Below are 24,032 nucleotides of genomic sequence, written 5' to 3' on the forward strand. Positions count from 1 at the left end.
TCTGGGCACCACACAATCTCCAAGAAACATGTGATCCAGCTGAAGAGTTCAGAGCCAGCCAGTGGGAGCTACTGGAGGGCAGCAGACACACCCCATTAGAGAAGGGCTGAAAAAACAGGATGGATCAGTGTAGAGAATACTTGACCAAAGATGGGAGACAGAGAAGTACTCGAATACAGGACTCTCTTCTAAGGAGAAGCAGGCTGTCCTCCTTGTCAACAGTGTGTTACAGGATTAAATCTACAGAACCAAAATTCAGTTTAGATTTAGCTTTCCTCAACACAGACATTCTGCATCATATGAATTGCCTCAGGGACAACTCTGGCTCCTGAAGGACACAAGTCTTCTCTAAATCCTGTTGTATCTGTCAGTCTAACTAGAGATGGGTTTTCTAACACTTCACAAGCAGCACTACACGCTGATCTTCATGCTGCTGAACAGAACTTCCAAAGAACAGTCTCTGAGGAAGAACAGCCAGGTACTAGGGCAGACTAGGATGTGTAACCAAACTCCCATCACCACAGGTCCCTAGCTAGTAGCTTTTTTCCAGGAAAACAAGGGGCAATTTAAAGACATTAAGAGCACAATGAAAGTCGGTGGCATTTACTGGTGTCTGGAAGGACTGTGGATTTTTTAACTGAAGTGTCTCAATCAACCAGAATCAGACTATTGAAGTTATAGTGAGAGCTCATATTAGCCTGTTGCTCTACACTTGAGTTGCAACAGGACACATCATGCACATTACTGCAGCAATGTCCACAACATATATTAATTTCAGCTATGTTTACTTCATTGTGTTATGTTTTGCAAATAATAGTATCTATGTTTAAAAATTTTGTTTCCAAAAATTTCATTAAGTTCTAAAGAATGTAAGTAAATTTTCAGTCCTCTGAGTAGCCTTCTGCACTTTCTAGCATAGTACTCTTAAATAAAATGAACAAGCACAGTTCCTAAAGTAATACTTACAAAGAGTAAAAATGGATTTTAGGTTGTGTTACAGGTAAAAAGACCGTGGACTTCAACAACTTGGTATCATTATGCCTACTGAAATGACCAGCTGTCTATATAAGGAATTGGTTTTGCATCCTAATATAAATATTCCTACATGACAAATGAAAAGAAATCCTCATCCACCTGGGCATCATTAAATTAGTTGGATGAGGAGGAAGGATGCTGTGCAAAATCACTATGCCCTTGAAAATTAATTAAAATAACATTTTAAGGCAAGGAATACTATTACAGAAATGAGAAAGGAACTAGAAGTGCAAACATTTTAGTATTCAGCAAGTTTTTTTGATGGTTTACTCAATTTCTCATTTCTGTAATGCAAAATACCAAGAGACAGGAGATGAGAAAAATTAATCTGTTTTTAATCATGATCAGCAAAGTCTTCCAGTCCTGCTGTTCTTCTCACTGGCTTGAGTATACACTGCTTAAGAACTCAGCAAATGGAACAGACAATCCTGCTGAGGTCAAGGTCTTGAAATGAAATACGGAACTATATCGAATGAATTCTTTATTCCTTGTGTGGCAGACAGGAGTTCAAGACTTTAGCCAAGAGCTTAAACATTTGAACCAAGACATCTCCAAGGGCAGCAGTAGATAAGCACTGGATGGTTATAACATCTTCCTAGGCAAATTCAAGACAACATTTTATCTCAATTATATGGCTGCAAAAATTGCTGCAGGGAAGTCATGAAAGTGCCTATGAAAGCAAGTACTCCACCTGGTTAAGCCTGGGAGAATCAGACAAGTAGTTCCTAGAGGGATTTTCCATCAAGAAGTCCCAGAGTATCTAACATGGATTAAAAGGGAGATCCTAGAAGGCTTTAATGTCCATTCCCTCCAGCTGGTGGGTAGGACATGATTATAGAAATTAGGTCTGTACGTGAGAAACCTGAAATTCAGCCAGGTTGTTGTGGTAGCACCTTGAATTCATAAACAGAAAAAGAGTGGGGGAAAAGGTATAATTTCATCCATGTATTTGTAAGTCAACAGAAACCTGAAGGTTTCATTTTAAAAATCAGTGACATAACAGTTTGGGGATGGGCAAGCACACAGCTGTGCAGCTGAATCAGCCTCAGTCAGATTCCTGAGAGCTGGAAAGAGCACAACATCACTACTTCAGAAAGCATGAGAGCAACACTGATTCAAAGAACCTATTAGGCAGACAGATGCATAATGACAGAGTTGGATTTCTTCTCTTTCCCAAAAAGACAGACACCAACCACATAGTGAGTTTTCAGAAATACTGCATTCAAGTATGTCTGTGCCCCAAGCAACCAACCTGCTTTAACTTATACACTGAGGTGTAATAACAAGTCTCATTTCCTCTGGCATTATGATTCTTCAGCCTTTTTACCTTATTATTTGCAACAATACAGCATTAAGTTGGAAGACTTTGATATTCAACGATTGCATTGTGAAGTCTATTATAACTCAAGTTTTATGGCATACATTATAAAGCATTAGGTTCATTTGGTATGAGGATGATCAAATTGTAAAACAGTTTAAAACAGATGTTTCAGACACTGAAAACTGCTATGACATCAACTGTATGCTCTCCTGTTGCTCTCAGAACATTGTGTTTTTATGCAACACTGGTGATTTCAAGAAAGCAGGACAGACTGGCAAAAGCTAGCATTCCATGTAATGTTTGCCAGCAGAATATTTACTAAAGTAGGTCCAAAAATACTATTCACTAATAAAGAACACTCCCACCACCATAAAGCAAAGCAACAGAGTTCCTGTGTGTCCCACACTCTTGCACAGATGGAGGCTGTGTATTTGCTGGAGTTCACTCATAAAAATAGCTGATAGTTTCATTCCCACAGCTACAAATTCAGCACAATTGGCAATGGATAATTTCACCACAGTATGATCTAGATACACACTGAGCAGAAGTAGTAACATCAGGAACAGTTGGTACTTGATCTGTCACTATCATTGTTGCTGTTGCAATAACAAACAGATTTGAAGAAAGCTGAAAGAAGACACAGATTGTGCTCCCATCTTCCCAGCACTGACTCACTACATCTCATGTAATTTTACAGTCCCTGCCACAAATATAAGCCTGCACAATTACTTTCTTTAAAAGGGCCTCACCTTCTGGTGAAATTTGCCTTTTAAGATAAAATTAATGCAAAGTTTTGTTTAATAATGCATACAGACGTTATTAAATTCTGCAAAGTACTCAATACATGTTCTAAAAAGTATAAATTATGCAGAATGTGTTTCATGTCCCTCATTTCCAGGTCTGAAAACTGCCAATAGAATGTTCCAACTGTTAATGCAGTAAACATGTTTGCATTTAGCCTTTGGTAAAGGCAGGGGTGGACAGCTGGTCAGCATGCCAAGATTGTGGGTTCAATCCCTGCATGGGCAATTCCCTGAAGAGTTGATGATCCTTGTGGATCCCTTCTAAGTCAGAATATGCTGTGACTCTGTGAAACTCCACTGACCCACTGCCCTACAGCAGTTGCTGCATAATCTTGTACATTAGGCAGAGTTTAACAGGATAAAGTAACAACTCAAATCCCACAATAATCTGGATGACTTCTGGAGCAAAGTCAAGACTTAAACTTGCCTACAGCAGGAATTCCATACATGACTGACAGTCAGCTGAACCAGTGCTGGAAACCCTTTAACTATTGGTACAAGAAAGTCAAATCTGTGTTCAGGCACTTTAATTAAATTTTAGTACAAATGTATTTGCTTACCTTTTCCAGTTATTTCCCCCCTTCTTACAAGCTGTCCCAGCACTGAGCCAGCAATAATCAGTGGGAAGTCAAAATTGGTGTTACCAATTCCCAGTCTCATCACTGCTATTTCTCCCTAGTCCCCAGTCATCTTGATGCTTGCTCAGTTATTACCACCCCCAGCACAGCACTGCAGTGAGTGCATCCAAACAACAGTACCTGCGTTCTGCACGCTCCTTCTTTTTTAAGACCACATCCAGATCTTGTAATTGCTCCTCTAATTTCTCACAGAGTAATTTCTAAAGGAAGGAAACACAGTATTAGTTTATTTCACAACCAATTTTCACACTGAAGTGACATTCAGACTCTTCATTCAGACTGTATCTGGAAGAAGCCTTGCTACTGGAGGCTCCTCTTCAATGAACAAGACTTTACAATAAAGCCTGTCTTTCTGTAACATGAGCTCCACCATCAAGTCAAGGTTGGATGAGACTTTGAGCAACCTGGTCTAGTGGAAGGTGTCCCTGCTCATGGTAAAGGAGGTTGAAACTAGATGAGTTCAGTGGGCACTGCAGCAAAAAGCAGAAATGCACTTTAGGATAATTTCCTTATCAAATACTCAAGGAGCTGTATGCAAAAATGACTTTCAATGGACAAATTGTGCCTTAGTCCATGTTAATGACCTCATTATACTATTTCCAAGGGTGCTCCTCACCCTTTTACAAACTGTCATTTTTCATACTGAAGAATACTTTAATAGCAACAAAACAAGGAAAAGCTATAACTAAAAGTGTAAAGAAAACATTCTTACATATTCAAAATCATCACTGCTTAAAAACACTCCTCAGAAGACAACTAAACCCAGCACCTAATAGAGTCATCTCACATCATGCCCAATGTCTCTAGCTTACTGTCAGGCAACAGCCCTTTTGGCACAGAGTTTCTCTAAAACCAAGGAAGGGGTTGGGATCTGGTAGATTATTCTGAAAATATGTACAAATGGTTTCCTGTTAATTTAACAAGAGCAGCATCACACACTTTCTGCTTATCCTCCCAAGTACCAACCTTGCTTCTAACCTTGGAATAAGGGTTGATACTTGTCTATTACTTGACTAGAACAACCTTGGCTTTCCTATCAGAGACAAAGTATACCCTGAGATTCATCAGTAACAGCAGTTTTCTCTAACCAGCTTCTGAGCAAATGTCTCTGAAGAAGGAATAACACTTCAGAAACAGCTGCTTGCTCTGGCCACTGATCTATCCCTTGCTGCCTACTGCTCCTGCCTCCTGGACAATAACTTAAATGCTTCTTTCGGGAAAATTTAAGACATTTTATCTTTAATACAGTACTAGTCTTGTGATTTAATCAAAGATGGGAGATAATCAGTGTGACTGGAGATTCCCATCTAAAAATCAGCAACACACAGTCACTCATCACTAGCAGAACTAAGAAAGAGAAAACCATGTCACAAATTCGGTTTTACTAATGGACAGGAGGGAAGATCAGCAGTGCTACCATTCATCCCAGTCTATTTGTTAACAGGCAAAAAAGATTATAGGAAGGACTTGTTAAAGTCCCAGCCAATCTCCCCAACCACAAGGGAACTGCAAGGAAGAGTGAAGCCACAGAGGAACCGTACATGCTGGCAAGGCGGGCAAAACCACTCTCCATCAGGGATGATCATCAGCGGAGGGCGAAGGCAGGCTGTGTGGTAGCCGCTGTCACAAGAGTCACACAACAAAATCTGTGCCAACAAAACATGTCATGAGTATCTTTTGGCATTCACATGTAACAAGCTCCACAAATATTTCCCCAGCCAACACAGAAATGTTTGGACTGTGCCAAAACAAAAAAAAAAAAATCAAAAAAAAGCCCTGTATCACACTTCCAGGGCCAGGGTTTTTTTCATGGAGAAGTTTATTTATCATGGTTTTTCACACTAACACCACATTTCCTCTTACTGTATTTTCTCAGTCTTTAGTACTACTGGACTGTGTAGACTATGTGCCCTTAGTGTAGAAGCTGGTAATGCTTTCCAGATCCTAGAATAAGTGGAAAACTCCATCTGAACAAGACATGTTTTCCCTGTGCTCTCTTATGCAGGAAACCTGGCCTTTTTTCTCAGTCAGGATAACTTTATGACCTGGGCAGCAGGGACGAAGTCTTGCAGGCTCACAAGGCATCCACAACTAGGCAACTACTAAAAGTTCATACTTAGTTGGGTAAAATTTGAGATATGAGATATCCCTTTTCATCAAACTTGAGAACAAAGCTGGCACAAGCTGTGTGTATATCTACTGAAATACTTATCTCTAACATCCTAAAGGACAAACTTTCTCTCAGCTATCTCAGGAGATCTGTCAAACACCCAAGAGTGGGCTTATTTTCTGGATTCAGGACTGCACATGATGATTTCCTTGATAAACAGAGGAATTCATGATGGCATCTACCCCATGTAAGTAAGAACCACAAGACACAGCAAAATCTTGTGATCTGTCTGGGATTTCACTGTACTCAGTCCTCAGGGTGAGATGCAGCTACATCCAATGAAGATGATTATGCAGCTGTGTGGCTATGCCACTGATGCCTTCTAAAGGAGACATCACACTGATGGGGTTCTTTTTAATGTTGCTTCCTCTGTATTCACTGCAACTGCAGGCATAACCTCAAAGGGTCACCCAGAGTGATTGTCAATGGGCTAAGGTGTGTTACACCCTGTAAAAGATGCTATTTTTGTTTTGGCAAACAGGAAAAATAACTTCCTTCCCTCCTTATACAAGGTAACTCATCTACTCCTGAGTTTACCAGCTAGAAACCAGAAGACACACTCCTACATATGGCCACCCTGAAGGATGACTTGCCTTCAGACACCATCCAAGCCAATCCACCAAATCTGACACAACAACCCACAGAAGCTTTCCCCAAATCCTACCAGTTCGGGATGATTGGGAAGGCCACACTTCTTGCAGGGTTCATCGTCATCAGCAGGTGGAGCTTCTTCTTCCTCCTCTTCCTCCTCTTCTTCCTCCTCCTCAGAGTTTTTTTCACTCTCAGAGTCCTCAGTCTCCTCATTACTTGAGTATTTCCACCTGCCACGTGTCCGCGTACCCGTCCACCGAACTTTGCTCCTCTATGAGACACCATTTCAAAGAAAAAACACAAAGGAAGCCCACAGAGTTTCTTCCTAGATCTTAAAAATATATTTGCCTCCAGAGTAATATGATTCATTTCAGTCAGAATAGCCGCAGTAAATTTACAGCAGAGCATTTCAACAAATATGTTGTCTTCCCGAGATCCTTAAAATGCAACCAGATAAAGGAGAAAAAATTGCGTCTATGCGCAGAAAGAAATTTTCAAGTAAGATTTAAAAGTAGGAAGACAAATTTTTCCACTCAGACCATTTTCTTCTACTTTGACAATGCCAAATTCATAGTGAACATGGTAAACTCCACACCTAAACTTTCTGACTTTTTCATGATAACTTGCTTCAACCCAAAGAGAATCTTTTTTTTTTTTTTCCTCCCACATGCCTCCCAAAGACTTTATGCATTTTATTTTGCTTTGGAAAATGTGTTTGTTTCTGAAATAAGATCACTACACCTTTTAAGTGCATAACTTCTATCTAGGTCTTCTTTCACATTTATACTTTTTCATTCTTTTCCTTAACTGAAAACATGATTCAGTTGGTGATTCTTTTTCTGCTCATCAAAGGGGCATCTACCCCCTTCCATCATATACCATATTAGGAATGAAAATATTTTGAATATATATATTACCATATTTTGAATAAAAAACAGGTTTCAATTAAAATTCAGAAGACTATTCTGAATAACTTAAACTACTTTGTGCAACTAAGATATTTTAGATTTAAAGCAACATGTCAAACAGAAAAAACTTTTCTTCCCATTGACTGACTTGTTTCTCACACCCATCATTCTCTCACAACTTATCACCCCCTTCCCACAGACACTGAAAATGGAAAATAATTTTTCCAGCTTTTTAATTAAATATATTTTTTGGATTTTGACTAAATTATTCACAGACCTGAATAAGCTGAATAAACTAAAATGCCCAAAATAGTCTATTTCTTCTGCAGGATGGACTTGTACCAAAGCAGCAATTGTCATATTGGCAAAATTTTGTTTCAGGTTCTTAGCATCAGTTTCTACCTGTTTAGAGACTTTACTGTTACTTAAGCTTTACTAGCAAAGGTACTTGAAATCCATTACAGAGTCTCAGTTTAGGCTACAGATTCATCATACAGCATCATAACTTCAAATCAGTTTTTATAAGACCCATCTTTACAAAGAAAAGGAACCCCAAGACAAAAAGTAAGCAATTAAAGATTCTGATGTTCTTCATCCTGTTTAAATGACAGAAGCTTAACAACCTCAAACTTCTTCCTCTATCATAACTATTTTAGAAAAGTAAACATCTTTAGATCTCTTGCTCTTTCACAAATAGAAATCAAGTAAAAACAGTTAAAATACCTGTAGCAACAGTACCTCAAAATACTAATAACTTTCAGGACTTACAATCCCTCTTACTTTCACATGTTTTCTTTTTTAATTAAAATCTTCAAATGAAAAATTTGGTTCTCATTTCCCTGTGCATGTGACAGCATTTTTCAGTATAGATGTTACCATTCACTGAAAAATCAAGTGCTTGTTCATTTTATTAAGGTTATTCAACATACCAGTATGTAAAAAACTTTCTTTCACATTCTAAGTAATAGAATGCTTTGGGAAAACTACATCAGTCAAAAATACGTTGCCATGGAAAATTAATAGGATTTTACAAGTTGATTTTTACAAGTGCACTTAAAAAATACAAACTCATATCTTTTGTTTTGTGCTGCACATCCAGAGAAAACAGAAGATAAATTAATAAAGGTTTATTTATAAATACACAGTCTCAGAAGCACACCATACAAATGGATCTGTGATATATTTACATCATGTACTTTTAAAGATCTCTTCTGCATAAACAGAAGTTAATATGAAACAAAATCCTCTACTCACTTTAAAATGTGTAGCACATATGTGAGAAAAGCTAAATTATATCATGAATTCACCACAACAATATCTTTAGCTTCACTTAGAAACAGAAGTCATAATATTTTTATTCTTCCCCATCTGTTGGCTCCTTTTTAGCTTACGATCATTCTGACCAACAGACACCAACAAGAATCCATCTAGTAAATCCAGAGGGTTACAAGTCTCTATTCAGCACACAGCCAGACAGACTCACACCTGATCACGCCATTTTTTAGAAGAATTCACTCAGGTGGATTTGGTCTACTTAGGTTGGTTTAAGTGACAGATTTATTAACTGTCAAAGCTTATAAAAAGTAAACATATATTAGCACTCCCTTAGGGGGTGTTTTTAAATTGGTTGAGGTCACTAACTGATTGCAAAGCTAGTTTCTTGCAAAAGCTGACCAAAGGAACATAATCCTCAGTATTCCTATGTAAGAGTCTGTTCTCCTTATAGATAAGACTGGGGGTTTTCTTTACTCACAAGTAATAAAACCATACTTACCTTGTTAACTTTAGAATTTGTCTCCTTCTCCTGTTTTTTTGCATCTTCTTTTCGTTCTGGTTTTTGTGCTGCTGCAGGTTTCTCCTCTTCCTCTTCAGCTCGCTTCTTCTCAGGCTTCTGATCCCGAGTCTCCACAACTTTTGGAGTAGGCTTGGATATTCTCGGCGAGCGCCTTAACGTGCGGCCAATGCTGACCTCTTCTGGCGGTGTTTCTGTCTTTCTCTTCCGACTAGAGATCCTGATTGTTAATTTAATTCCTTCTTTTTGTCTTTCAGAAGTTATTTCTTTATTTTCTGTTGCACAGGTTTCTTCTTCAGAAACTAGCTTATATTTAAATTTGCTTTTAGGTACTGGAGATTCCTTTTTACTCTCCGAGGAGTCCTCTGGATTAGATGCACGGGCATCATCTAATCTATCTGGCTCTGTTTTGGCAGCTTCTGGCTCTTCCTCTTGTTTTTCTGGGCTGGATTTTTCTTCTACTTTGCTCTCCTCAGGCAGAGCCATTTTACTATCAGAGTCCTCCTTTTCTGGAACAGGTTTCTCTACTGTAACAGGTGAAGTGGATGCAGGAGGTATCTCAGCAGCTTTTGGAGAGTCGTTTTTCTCCTCAGGCTCATCTTTACTTTTCAAAGTCTCTTCATCAGCCAGTGCAAGCTTAGGCGGTTCTTCAGGAGCAGATGCCTTTGGGGACATCTCTAGCTTCTCTGAACATTCTTTGGGTGGTGGCATGCTGTCATTTTTTAGATCAGTGGCTTGTTTCTCTTCAGTTGTTTTGGCACAGTCTTCAGAGTTTGAAGCCTCTTCTGCTATCGCCTCAGTAGTTGTGCTGTCAAGGGACTCTTTTTCCACAGGACTAGATTCCTCCTTTGAAGGCACTTTCTGATTAGAAACCTCAGAGACCACAGCCCCCATCTCTTTCAGCACAGTTACTGCGTTTTTCTCAATCTCACACGTTTTTATAACAGAATTTAAGGAATCTGATACTTTTTCCCCGCTTTTTCCATTTTTCTCCTTTAATGAAGTGCTGTCTTCCACAGCACTAGCAGAGTGCTCTGACTTATTATTTTGTATGACACTTGGGGTTATTTTTTCACAGCTAACCTCTCCATTTACTAGCACTTTCCCATCAGGACATAGAGCAGTAATGGTAGGGACTCTCTTGAAAGCTTCTTCTTCTGGTTTCCCTTCTTCCTTCAAGACATCTTTTGTTGGAGTCACACATTTACACAGGGGCCCTTTTATTGGACTGTCATAGTCATCCGTCAGTTTGATCTCTCGCTTCTTAAGTGGTATTTTTGCCTGTTGGTCATTTTTAAGTTTTTCACTTTCTTCCACAGATTTCTCCACAATTTCTTGTGGAGTTTTGACATTAACACAAAATTCTAACCTCTCTGGCTCATGAACTGCTATTTTGTCCATACAGCTTTTCACTTCTTTTAGGTCTTTGGGTTCTGTTTTGTTTTCCTTCACCTCTACTTTAACAGGCTTGACATTTTCCTTAAAGGAGTCACTTTCTTCCTTGACAGTTTGCTTTTCTTCATTGTGTTCTGAAGGTTTCTCTAATTTCACTATTACTGGCAGTTTTATAATTTCTTTTTCTTCCACTTTCTCAATTTTAAGTGCATTTTCATCTTCTTTGACCACAGGAGGAGGAAGGCTTTCCGATTCCACTGACTGTTCCTCTACCTCCTCTTTTTCTTCTTTGATTTTCAATTGATTTTCTGTTGACAGAGAAAAACAGTTAAGAAACAACCAAAGGACCTATAGGATTACAGAGAACTTCATCAAAACAGAGGCATACCTAAAAAACTCAACAGCCCAAGTTGCACAAAGGACTCTTCTCTTACTGAATTAGCAGAAATCTAGCTTGTCTAACACTGTCATTAAACAAGTGGGCTGACAATTTTTAGCTATAGAACCACTCTTCAGTCTAGTTATATATCAAGATAAACCTAAATTTCAGAAGCCAGCAGCAGAACTCTGGATTTATCCTTCCTTCAACACACAACTCAGTCCCTTCTTCAGTATTATCACAATACTTCCAGAGGATACATAAAACCTAGGCGGAGGCATGAAATCTCACTTGAGTCTCTGGGCTATTGCAGAAAACAGAACATGGCGTAAGATTCCATGGCCTTCAAGAGAAATTCCTCAGAGAAACGAGTCCCTTGTTTATACATGTTTTTATTTCAAGACACATTTAACTATTGTATTTCAACAGTTCAGAGAAAAGACATTCAGCATTATGGCTTACGGCAAAATTCACCCAGGTTCTCCAGGCAATGACTACATCCCCTACATGCAGACAATATTCTACACTCACTTCATCTGCAGTTTTTAAAACAAGCAATGAATAGTAGCATATCCCAACAAACCTGCAGAGCTTAAAGAATCAGGTTATTCCACTTAGCTAACTCAGATTTAGATCATTAGGGCTTGAAGTACAGTTCCAGCACTTAGAATAAACCATACAGCTATTTTGTCACTATGCACTTCAGTTTGTTATTTATTTTTACCACAGCCTCTTGACAGTTCAGGGTTTTGTATTTTAACAATATCATTTTGTGTCAGCCAGACACAGCACTAATTAGAAGAAGCAAATACTATAGCACTGTATATACCAGAACAGCAGCTCCTGCCACCTGGAAGATGCTTTTTTTTGCAGGCATGCCCCAACTGCAAACAAAAAGATTTTTTTTTTTCCTTCTAGCTCACCCCTCTCCAACTGAGCTAGCGCAGGTTTTTTTGCATGATGAGAGCTTTTGAATGTGGTTAAAAATATACAAGGGAAAGGACATGACAGCTAATGATTACATCAAAGAAATTAAGCATTTTAGAAAAGAACAGTGAGGAGGAATTCACAGATCTTCTATTTTCAAATACAAGACACGTATCCAGATAAACCTCAGTATCAGTACAGTAAAGATGCATCTCTAAGGCTCCAGAAGTGGCAAGGTGCTCTAGAGGTGCACATTTTGAAGGCTCAAGGCTGGGTTTTCTCCCTTCAAAGAAATGGCGCCCATTCAGAGCCCCTATAATTGCCTCTGCAAAGATATCTGTCTGTAGCAGTGAGAATGAGGTATTTTCTCTGTGTCCAAGTTCTTCCACTTTCCCTCTATTTCTGTCTGTCTAAACTTTGCTCAGCTATTTCTTCCCATCACCTACAGCTTTCTCCCAAACTTCATTAAGGATCACCAGAATCCCAAAACCTCTCCATACCAAAAATCAACAGATGTTCTATAGTTTAACTCCCTGAACTAATCACAAAACCTTTCACATATACACAAAGTGACTCAGTCAACGCACAAGCTCTCCTAACACTACTAGAGTCAGTCAGGCCAGTAAACACGTAAGCATTGGGTTAGGTTACCATGTATTTTGCATGTACTAATTCAAAGATTTGTGCAAAATGGCCAAAGCCAACAAGTGTCAGGCCTTCCTGCATATTTTCCCTACCTCTTAGTAGGGCCTTCAGTGCAATCCCTGGACTACAAGGAGGAGACACTACAGTTTCTCAACTGAAAGGCTCTAAGGAATGTTCTGTGGACACACTGACAGTACTCAAATCACCACAAATGTAAATAATTTCATTATTCATTACATACATGGGACATGCACCCGTAGGAATGAGGCCATGAAAATGCTCAGAGGGTTGGAGCACCTCTGCTGCGGACAGGTTGAGAGACAGCCTGGAGAAAGAACTGGAAAGACCTTATAGCATCTTCCAGTACATCAAGGGGTCTTATAAGACTTTTGACAAAGGCATGGAGTGACAGGACAAGGGGGAAGGACTTTAAACTAAGAGAAGAGAGATTTAGATTAGATATTTGGAAAAAATTCTTCACTGTGAGGCTGGTGAGGCACAGGTTGCTCAGCAAAATTGTGGCTGCTCCATCCCTGGAAGTGTTCAAGGTCAGGCTGAATGGGGCTCTGCACAAATCGATCCAGTAAAAGCTGTCTCTGCTTATCACAGGGAGGTTGGACTAAATGGCCTTTAAAGATGCCTTTCAACCCAAACTATTCTGTGATTCTGCAAATAGTGCCTAGAGGTGATTTGTACACCAATACACAGCCTAATGCAAGTACTGAGCCAGGTGAGTGTGTCGCAGGATTTGGGGAATTATCTACAGTAGAGACATTTAAAATGGCTGCTCCTGAATTCAACGTAAAGCAAAATTGTATCTGAAGAAGAGGTCTTAATCAGATGATTTAAGTTGGCTTGACTGAGACAAAAGCACAATCAGTACATGGAATTAATTCTGCAGTGTTGGTAACTATGCAGGTTGTGCTGGCACCTATATGCAGAGTTAGATACTGGAAATGCCTCAGACTGAAAGATAATTCTGGTGGGTTTTATCACAGTTTGCCATCATTTCTAGAATAATCTCTTAGTACCTCCACAACAACTCCAATGTTACCTAAATATTTATTTCTTCTGTTCTACACTGCTTGTTGCAAAGACAAATAGAATAGTAATTCCTTCTCTCTGATACTCAAAACCAAGACAAACCTTGGCTAATTCCACATATCCAGTTAACTTCAACATATTTGTAGAAACATTGACTAACACATTAGAATACTTAAAACTGGCTTCTGATTGTAAAAATATTTTCCTGCATTTTAACTAAATAGTAAGACCAGGTAGTAAAACTGGGGTAAAATTACTTGGGATAACAGGCTTCTAGTTTTTCATGACCTGAAAGAAGACCAGATTCTTAAAAAGTCAAATACTTCAAATACTGACTGATACTTAGCAAAACCAATGCACAAACCAACAAGTCAGGGAAGTTACTAAATACGTGCAATGACATGATAATACGGAAGGAAAAAAGTTCTTGGCTTTGATCTTGGAGATCTTTTCCAACCTACATAATTCTGTGATTTTAGTAACAACAATATAATGGAGGCAGATAAGGACAGCCTCACTTCAACAATGTTTTAGCATTTTAAATTGTTTTAACTTCAGCTCATGTCTTCTTGAAATATTGTGTCAACTGTGAAACATTTAAGGAAATAACCTATATTTTTCTGATTCTAACTCAAAAGCAAGAATAAACACCACACCCAATACAGTCTTGATTTCAATCATGGCATTGCACAAGCAGATTTCTTTTCTTTTTCAAATTTTCATGTTGCTAAAACAGGAGAAGTTTGGCAGCGGATCAATGCTCCACAAAAACATATAATAATGAGGATTTAAAATATTATACAAAATGTACAGCAAAAAAATAGCTACTGAGAAAACATTTTTAACACAGCTCTCTTCCTATAAATAAGTGTTTGAGATTAAATATGCATTGAAAAACCTCCAAATATATTCAGAATTTCAAAGTATTCAATATTTACTTGATTTGCTTTTTTAAAGTCCTAAAATTTTTTAGAGGCCGAAAATTCTAACATTGCCACAACAAAACACTTAAACTTTGAGAAAAGAAGGCAGAAAACCTTGTGTGGCTGATTCTTCACCCTTTTTGGTGTCTTCATCTTCTATGCTTGGACTTTCACGTGATGAATTCTCCTGCTGAGAATTGTTGTTTTTCAACAGAGCAGGATCAATTTGCGCTTTCAAGAGCTCAAGGGTCTCGGCAAGCTCATTGCGGTTTCTAGAAGAGAAAAACACACTGTCTGATAAGCCACTTACTTACCCCAAAGGGATTCATGAGGAGTAAACAAATATTATCTCCTTAAATTAATTACCCTGAAAACCTTCTAGAGTTATATAGTGAAAACACAAGCAAACTGAAATGCTTGTCCCACCAGCGGCTGCACCTTTGCAGTCAGAAACCTTTCAATTTATCCATACCAAAATAAAAATATTGCTTTTGGAAGGACCATATCTACTTAACTATCTCAACTCAATTACTGTTGGGTCCAGATCCAAGCTGCTACTTGTTCTGTTATTAATTACCCTCTTGTTAAGCATCACTGATTACTCTTTGCTGTTTCTTTTTTTCTGTCAGCAGTGAACAAACAACAGCTCTCTGCTCGTGCACCAAAGAAGCAACCATATAATTTGAGTGAAATTTGCAAAAGCAAACAGCAAATTAATTTAGATACTTTTTGCAAGTGCTTATCCTTAGGACATGCAACAAACAACACCAAGTCATCTAGAAAACTCCATCAACTCAAGTTATGACAGAAAAATCATTGGTGCACATCTGTCTGAGAGTGAATCTCAGTGCACTGTAACTCCTTATTTATACTGCACATCCAATTTAAAAAAAAATTCACCTTAATTTATAAAGAGTTTGAGCAATGATTGAACAGTCATTGCTTTCTTAATGGACTAGAATAATAAGGCTCTCACATCTGTTTTTCAAAGTCAATGTTCAGCAATTTGTTTTTGCCAGGTTTACAGAAAGAAAGGAAGCCGGCAACAATCACAATATGTGGAGTCTCACAGGTTTTAAAACCATTTCAGATTTCTTAATGCATTACTGTGGTTTTCTGCTGTGAGTGTGGAGTGTTAGAACCTTCCCAGCAGAACTCTGGTTTTTTCTTCCTTTGGCAATGAATTTTGGAGTCTATAATGCATGGAAGAGAGGGATGATGCATGGATCAGCTCTTAATCTGTCTGTCTGGACACGATTACTTTATTCCCCTACAACAGCTGTACACATGTAACTCGTAATGATGCTTATCATTTTATGGTCTGTTGATAGTGGTTTAAATACTTCTGTATTTGTCAAGCCATTCCAGCTTCCCTGTCATGGGCAGGGACTTCTACAAGACCAAGTTGCTCAAAGCCTTATCAAATCTGGCCTTGAAGACTTCCTGCAATGGGGCAGCCACAGCTTCTCTGAGCCACCTGTGCCATGGCCTCACCACTCTCACAGAACTCCTGTGTAACACGAAATCTCAATCTGCCCTCTGTCAGTTTGAACCCATTCCCCCTTGTCTTGTCACTACACATCCCTCTAGCCTTTTCCTGAACCCCTTTAGGTACTAGCAAGGGCTCTGAGTTCTCCCTGGATCCTCTCCTTCTCCTGTCTGGACAATCCCAAGTCTCTCAGCCTGTCTTTGAAGGAGAGGTACTCCAGCCCTCTGAGCACCTCCTTGGCCTCCTCTGGCTTCCTTCCAACAGGAATAATTGCAATATAATTTCCCCAAGAACAAATCTGTCTACTTGGAGCTTTCCTAACAAAGCTGAAGTTAGGGAAGCAAGAGTATTCTGTTTTCTAAGGCATTTAGCTGGCCAGTAAGGAATATGGAGCCATCATCCTCAAGACAGTCTTCTCTTGCTACTCTTTCTATATATTCATTGCAGCTTGAACTAGCAGGAAACATATTATGTGATGGCTACCACCAACAAATCTGTGAGTTATTTCTGTACATGATTTTTCACTAGAACATAGATTCAATGCAGAAAATCCCACTGTCATGAATCCTACTGCATGAGAAATGAAGATTTATTGAAAGACATTTCTGAGCCTGAGTCACAAACATCTAAAAACCGCACAAAATAAAAAAAAAGGAATACCTAACAATGCACTTCCAAGTGGATCCATCCTGATCATCCTGTTCTTCTATGTACATCCTGACATTATGCTCTTGATCCAGCTGATACCAGTACATGAGGCCGTCCTTGTCCCGACCAATGGGCTGCAGGCGCATGGCGTCAGCATCCTCCTCGTTAATGATATTCTTAAACTTTAGATTGTCATCAAACTGACATTCGCAGAGATACTGAAAAAGTAAACACTGGTAAGATATCAAAAATATAAACAGAAAGGAGAAAATCAGCTCATTTCACTTCAGTGTGACTTGTTTTTAGGCCTCTCTCTGTTGGATTTGTGTGTCAGCTGTAGCTATAGGTTTTTTCCAGACAATGTTGTTTTTAAATGAGAGACAAGGGTTGGTTTTGGGTTTTTTTTAACCTGGCTGGCTTAGAAAGCTAATTATCAAATTTTATTACATAGCACAAATTATCTCATTCTACAAGAGAATCCATACATAACTTGGAACCAACCCTGACAATTTTGTCAAGACCACAAAAGATGAAGTCCCATTTTGCCTTTGGAATCCAGCAAGGAAACAAACACATTTCAAAGTGTGCATTACACAGACAAAGAGCTCTTGGCAAAGCAGTAAGCATGAGACTATTTTCACACAAAATGTGAAAAATATGCAAGCAAAGTGTTACATGCAGTTAAATTCATCCCACTACAATGAACAATATTATGTTTGTTCAAGATCAGGTCTATATTTAATATATGTGCTTATGGTTCAGTCAAGCTAAGTTTGCAAGACCTTAAAGTGAGTGAGGAAGCAGTAATTTAGAACCTTAGCTGAAGAATGTGTACCTTCAGAATCCCCAGTTTGCATTCAACACTCATTTCTAGGTATCCTTTTTTTTCCATCTCCCAAGCCCAAGTGCTGTTGAATTCTTGACATATCTGTTACAAACGAAATAAGCATAATTTATGGTTAGGAGAAAAAAGCAACTTTAAAATTTTTTTATTAGTAGTACTTTACCACAATAATTAATCATATGTGATCTCTTTGGGATTGCAGTCAGAAAGTCTTACAGAAAAAACAAAAAGTAAGACTGAGGCACACTAGCAAGCACTGTTGAATTTTTATGGAAGAGATCATGGAGGTCCTGATCACCACCAGATTCTCTAAACTAAATTAGTCTAAATTAGGTAGCATGATTCTGGAATGGGAAGGTATTATTGTCTTTGCTGTACACATATCTCACATTTTTCTATTTCTGTCTATTTAGAATATAAATTCCCTCAAGCAGACATGACTTCCTATTATATCTCCTTGCAGCACTTAGCAGACAAATTGCCAGGGTCTCTTGGGGCCCTCTGAGTCCTTCAACTCCACTGCAGATAACAAATGCAACTGCTACTCACTCCACACCATGGAATTATTACTCTTTACAAAAATATCTTGAGCTTCAAGCTGCTTGACAAATATTTTAAAATACTTTAAATATAGCCAATTTCAATTTATTTAAAGCAAATAAATTCAACCACACCAATATGGGGAAAAAAATCCTATCACCAGAAAAAGCAGCAGTAGAGGAGAAATAGATTGAATCAGCATGAGCTCAAATAATAAAGGTGAAGAAGAAATTCCCTCTCCTCCTAAACAACTCAGATGTGCTTAAGCCAATTTTCAGAGAAGAGACAAGCTGCTCATCAGTTGAGGACACATGGTGGGATCTCCACTCAGTGAGGCAATTCCAGTGGAAATATCCATGAGGAGGCAAAAGCTGATCACAGCTACATCTCCAGCTGGAATTATTTTGAAGTGCCACTGCTGAATCACAACTGTCAAATCAGTGCATGAGGTGCTGCTGCCCTTCAGTCTACAAGGCTGGACTCAATCAGAACAGCGCAGTCTCCCAGTCAACAAATTATTATTAACATAAGATACAGTTACCAAGCTACTTAGAAACCTGCCAATCACATCTGAATGCAGCTTCCTCTGGAAACAGCAGCAAAAATAATCCTAAATTTCACCCACCAAAGGTACAGATTAACAGATTCATAATGTAAAACAAGCCACCTGGGCTCCAATCAAGCAAAGGGGCTGCTACCCCTCCCCTGTCCCCACAGCTACACTACCAACCCTCCACCACCCCAGCACGGACACCACTTCTCAGGTGGCACAAGGGTAAACTGCAGTTAGGTCAGCTCAGGCACACCATAAAGCATGACTTTAAGCTGGGACCTACAGAAAACAGTGAAGAACACTGGTCACAAGGGATCCTGCTGAAGAGCAATTTTTCCTGCTCTAAGGTTAAAGAATATTGCACAGGGACTTCTCTGATGCCAAGCCAAAGCTCACAGCAGGAGACAATCGCTGCTCACTCACAAAATGAGGCTATCCTACTTTCTGTCTCCTTTTCAGCCACGTAATATGAAGAACATTGGGAAACTCTCTATCAAAACCCTTGCTCAGGGCATATGCCAGTTGCTGCTCATTCCTTAGTCATTAAGTATGAGAGCAATAATGAGAAGCTTCATGTGCTACAAAGTGTGTGACTGTCAAAGCAAAAGCTTCAAGACATCAGAGCTGATGAAGCATCTGTTCAAACTGAAATTACTACATTTCAACAATTAAAAACCAGATAATTGTGCTTTCTCCTGACAAGCGCTGTCACAACCCTGAACTACACATCTCATTGATCTGAAATCTGCTGAAATCTTAGTCTCTGCCTTCCCAGAGAGGATGCTTCACACTGATCACAAAGCTGCTGCATGCAGAAACTCCTGGCATCTGCATACTAAGAGTGATCAGCACCTTCCCAGCCTGCAAGAAATCTCTCTCGAATAATTCCAAAGCAGATATGATGGCATCCAACACTATTACCATGCCAAATGTTCACTTTAAACAAGGAAAGCAGGAATGTGAAAGAGGAGTCTTCTTGACAGAGGAGTCCCCTTGGGTGGGACTACAAACACCTGAATTCTAACAATCAGAAATGTGTTCAGAATGTGCTGATTTTATGTTGAAGGTTTCAGATGGAGCAATGCAGAGAAATCTTCTCTGTATAAAAATGTAAGTTATTTTTGACAATAGGTAAGTAAAATACTTAGTCAGAAGACAGTGCAATGTGACCTCACTTACATGCTTCGCAAAATCAGCTAAGCTGGACACTCCCTCTTGGTTGTTGGAATGCTTAGGACCAGGCATTTCTTTACCTCAGACACACATGACATGACCACAAGACATCCCTTGTGCAGAGGACGAAAGTCAGACTCACAGAGACCTACAGCCGTTTTCTTCCATAAAAAACTAAAGCACATGCTGGTGGATCCAACTTGGGTGGTTCACCACCAGAAGAGGGAAAGGAAAGAACTCTCAACTACCATGATCACTTCCTATCCCAAAATATATCCCTCTATCAAAATACCAGCCACAGCTCAGAGACAGTTTTTATGATACTCTTTATATGCACAACAGTCAAGTGAGGCAAGTTTTACAAATAGTTGGCATATAAGCAAAATATAATAATACATACATGCATAAATATTAAGGGCATGTAAATCTGAATGCCCTCCATTAAAGTTTCTGCCTAAATAAGAACACCTATCAAGCCCTATTTTATCAAAGGAACACATCAGTAGTTTCTAACAAAAGAAAACCAGGTCAACTTTGCCTCTTAGAGTGTCATCAATAATATGTGGAACAATACTGCAGGCATCAAGGAAAAATGCTCTCAGTTGTTCCACACCTTTTCAGTTTTTCCTGGCTTTTGTGGCATTTCCCAATACTCTTCCTTGTTTTCTAAATTAATCATACTCCTTTGAATTGGGGACAATATTAGCATACCTTTCTAATTAGTTATATTCAAATTCCTTTGTTCTTCAAGGTTCCTTTGAACCACTGGCCAGAATAAGCTTCAAGTTAGCTCTGGAGACTGTTAAATGAAGTAAAATTTATTAACACTTACTTGGTCTTAACAGGGTTGTGAGGGAGGGTTTCCTTACTACTTCCCTGAAGAAGAATTTCCAAACTGCTTTGAAGAAGATTTTCCAAACTACTCCCTCAAACTTGTTTTATCGCCCTGCTTTCTGCTTACCACTCAACTGGTAAGTGGCTCCAGTGGGGTACATAAGTTCATGAGCCCGACTTGGGTTTTCTCAGTTTGCTGCAATGGTTTTTGGATTTATTAAGGAATTTAACACAATTCAGAAACCACAGTAGTTGGTAATAGACAAAGTACACACAAGTTACATAAATCACTACACTACTAATTTTAAAGATTACCATCAATGCTTTACAGTTGGTTAACAGGTCAGAATTAACAAAGGCCCTTCAGCACATTAATCCTCAAGACATTCCCAGCCCTAAAAACATCATCATCTTAAAGGGTACACAAACCTCAAGACAAATTCATATCTCTGTAGAGCTTACAGACAGCATTTAAGGGGGAAACCTGCAGCTGGATTTGCCATTAATTGTATGGTTGCTACCAAGATGCTGTATTTCTACACAAGATGTGATCACGGCTGTACAGACAATAACAAGATTACAATTCTGTGGACTAAAAGACATATGGAACATATCCAGAGGGGAAATGGTAAACTATTAATTTTGACTATCCATATATTCTTATTTTTTAAAGCAGTGTAAATTATTTAAACTGGAAACTATTTGTATGTGAAGTGTCAACAAAGACACAGCTGCAATTAAAATACCAAGACAGAATTATGCAAAACAATGGGATGGTCTATTTTTACTGATGCATAATTACATTTTCATCTTAGCTGTGCCATTCTGATCATGCAGATATAAATCACTGCAATACTTTCTTTTATTATTAACACATACTACAAGACCTCTGTATGGTTCCTGCATGAATTCAGCCAAATCACAGTAATTAAATCATATTCAGACAAGTGATATACAATGAAGTGCTACTGTATAAATCTCTGCTCAATTTAACCCATTTGCAGGCTACTAAATCTTCTTTATTTAGGGTCTTAATATTCAAGAAAGTATTTTCCTGCCAATTACGAGGGTGGGCACTCTTTTACATGCAGAAGATGGTGCCTATTTTCAGAGACCTCTTTCTCACAAGCCTGTAAGTTAAGCTGGGATCTGATGGATGTGTGCGGATGCTCACAGGATGCCCAAGGCTCCTGTAGCTCACACTAGGGCTTGCTCACACAACTGCTCATCACAACCATATTCCAGCATTGCAGAATAATACAACATGCACACTGTACCTTGATCAAGTATTTTTCCCATCTGTCTGCTGTGACAGACTTCCCAATTTTTCTCATCAATTTCAAGTGAAGCTCCACCAATTCTTTTGGGACTGTAGTATTGAGAGAGAGAAAAATAAAAAAGAAGTTGTTAAGTCTGGTGCAAATATTCTTCAATGCTAAACATTTCAATGATAACACTGAAACACTGTGACAAATTAAGACATTTTAATAAAACAGAAACTTCAAGCCTCTGAAGAGCTGCCCTGCAACTGAGAGATGGAAGAAGGTTAATTTAATCGTGAGTCTTTTTGTTTAGATTTACATTTAGGATAATCATCACCCTTCAATTCAAGGACATAGAGCTCAGTGATAAACCTGTGGAAATTCTGGCAGTGTTAAAACCACAACTGTACAGGAACTACTCCAGTCAAACACCCACAAAAATAAGACTGCAAGCAGCATACCTGCAGCTGCCTTCAGAAGCCCCAAGGCCAGAAACCCCATGGACTATGCCTGGAATATCACTGGATCCAAATTATTTTTCACCAGGTGCATGGTATGGAAGAAATGTTCCTGAAACTCTACTCTCATAGATGCAGCTTTGCTATACACTTAACTTACTCTCTCTTGTACTGGAGGGACAGAGAGGTACTCCAGATATGGGGCTTGAGGGATGGTGGCCACAAATGTTGCTAAGTACAGCTCCACCAGTGCTGTCACAAAATCATAGTTTTCCAAGCAAATTTATGTATCCCTTAGTGTACATGCCTCAGAAACAATTTCAACAGCTTGTCTCAGCTCACATTTGTGATTTATAAATCAGTTTGGCACCACCAAGTGGCAAATTTGCAGAACACTGATTTTATAAGTTAATGAGTTGCACAGCTTCTAAGAAATATGTAATTTATAATTATTAATTAAATTCTACGTGTTCAGCGACATAGCTTTCTCATCTGTAACTTGCAGAGAAAAACTTTAAAAATTAACTTTTCAAGTATTTTTATTTCTCTACTCTTTGCATACAATTTTATGTTCTAAAAGCATTTTCAGTACTTCAAGCACACACATGTTGAAAGCTTTATACGCAGTATTTTTATTCTCATAATTTATGATTATGATTTTTCTGCTGGTCCAGTAGAATTATATTTGACACAGGATAAACAGCTGGGACATCAAATGTGTGTGTTTTAAAGTAGATACCACTGAGATGTTTGTTCTTTTACTCATTTATACATTACCTGTGCTGATCTTTTCAATATCTAACTTGAATTCACCCAACCTTTCTTTGTCTTTCAACCAAATGCCTTGAATTTCAGGTGAATGTACTGAGTTGCTAAAAAATCAGTTTGATGGAGATGCTTGTGTTGTTTCAGAAATAAAGAAATTTCATACACAAACTCCTTAAATAAATAAACATAAAACGTACCAGCCTGGTATCCTCAAATAGAGTTCTTTTCAGTGTAGATAATTCATAAGCAACAAGTCCTGGCTTGTTCTTTTTCATTCCATTTGCATATAATACTTCCATTACATATTGAAGACACCTAATACCTCTCCTTGCTTTTTCTCAAAACTGATGCTTTTCATGATTTTGAACTAACACCTATTTTAAAAGGAACAAGATCAAAGGTCTTAACCCCAATAAGTGCCAAGCAGCTGGCACTAACAAAATTAAGCACAGAGCACTTTATACACATGAGCAATTCTATCTATTTTAAGGCATACAATTAAACCTCTGCTTGTGTTTGTGTGACATGGAACTGAGCCAGAGTATTCAAAATCTTGCTGAATCAAAGCTTTTGTTCAGCATCCTTTTTTGTTTGTTTTTAATCAGACCTTTTTATGGGTATGTACTGATAGGAATCCTAGTTTAAAGAAGCACAGGTGATTTGTTTCAAATAATCAAATTCCCAGTCACCACAAAAATCTCTGCTAGAGCTTTGGTGTGGAAAAAAAATGGAGAACATGAAAAATTTTTACAATTGGAGTAATATGCACGCTCTTGGATCAGCACTTCCTGTGAGTTGTGTTAGTATCTACAGAAATGTCACTTGTCTCACTTTCAGCATTTCAGCTCTTGTATTTCTAGGATCTTCATGATGCATTGATGTGATGACTTTT

At 38.6% G+C, this 24,032-nt stretch overlaps 1 protein-coding gene across 1 annotated transcript in view; it reads right to left on the bottom strand.

Moving 5' to 3' along the window:
• RSF1 (remodeling and spacing factor 1) overlaps positions 1 to 24,032 on the bottom strand; it is a 67,717-nt gene that overhangs the window by 19,934 nt on the left and 23,751 nt on the right. The window contains exons 2-9 of the mRNA XM_005495475.4: positions 21,930 to 22,021; positions 17,544 to 17,636; positions 16,721 to 16,926; positions 14,686 to 14,843; positions 9,241 to 10,961; positions 6,632 to 6,829; positions 5,339 to 5,443; positions 3,918 to 3,997 (exon numbers count right to left, since the gene is read on the bottom strand). Of these exons, the coding sequence (XP_005495532.2) occupies positions 3,918 to 3,997; positions 5,339 to 5,443; positions 6,632 to 6,829; positions 9,241 to 10,961; positions 14,686 to 14,843; positions 16,721 to 16,926; positions 17,544 to 17,636; positions 21,930 to 22,021 (2,653 nt within the window). The remainder of the gene's footprint in view (positions 1 to 3,917; positions 3,998 to 5,338; positions 5,444 to 6,631; positions 6,830 to 9,240; positions 10,962 to 14,685; positions 14,844 to 16,720; positions 16,927 to 17,543; positions 17,637 to 21,929; positions 22,022 to 24,032) is intronic.

This window comes from Zonotrichia albicollis, chromosome 2 (genome assembly GCF_047830755.1).
Source record: "Zonotrichia albicollis isolate bZonAlb1 chromosome 2, bZonAlb1.hap1, whole genome shotgun sequence".
In the NCBI taxonomy this organism is placed as follows: domain Eukaryota; kingdom Metazoa; phylum Chordata; class Aves; order Passeriformes; family Passerellidae; genus Zonotrichia; species Zonotrichia albicollis.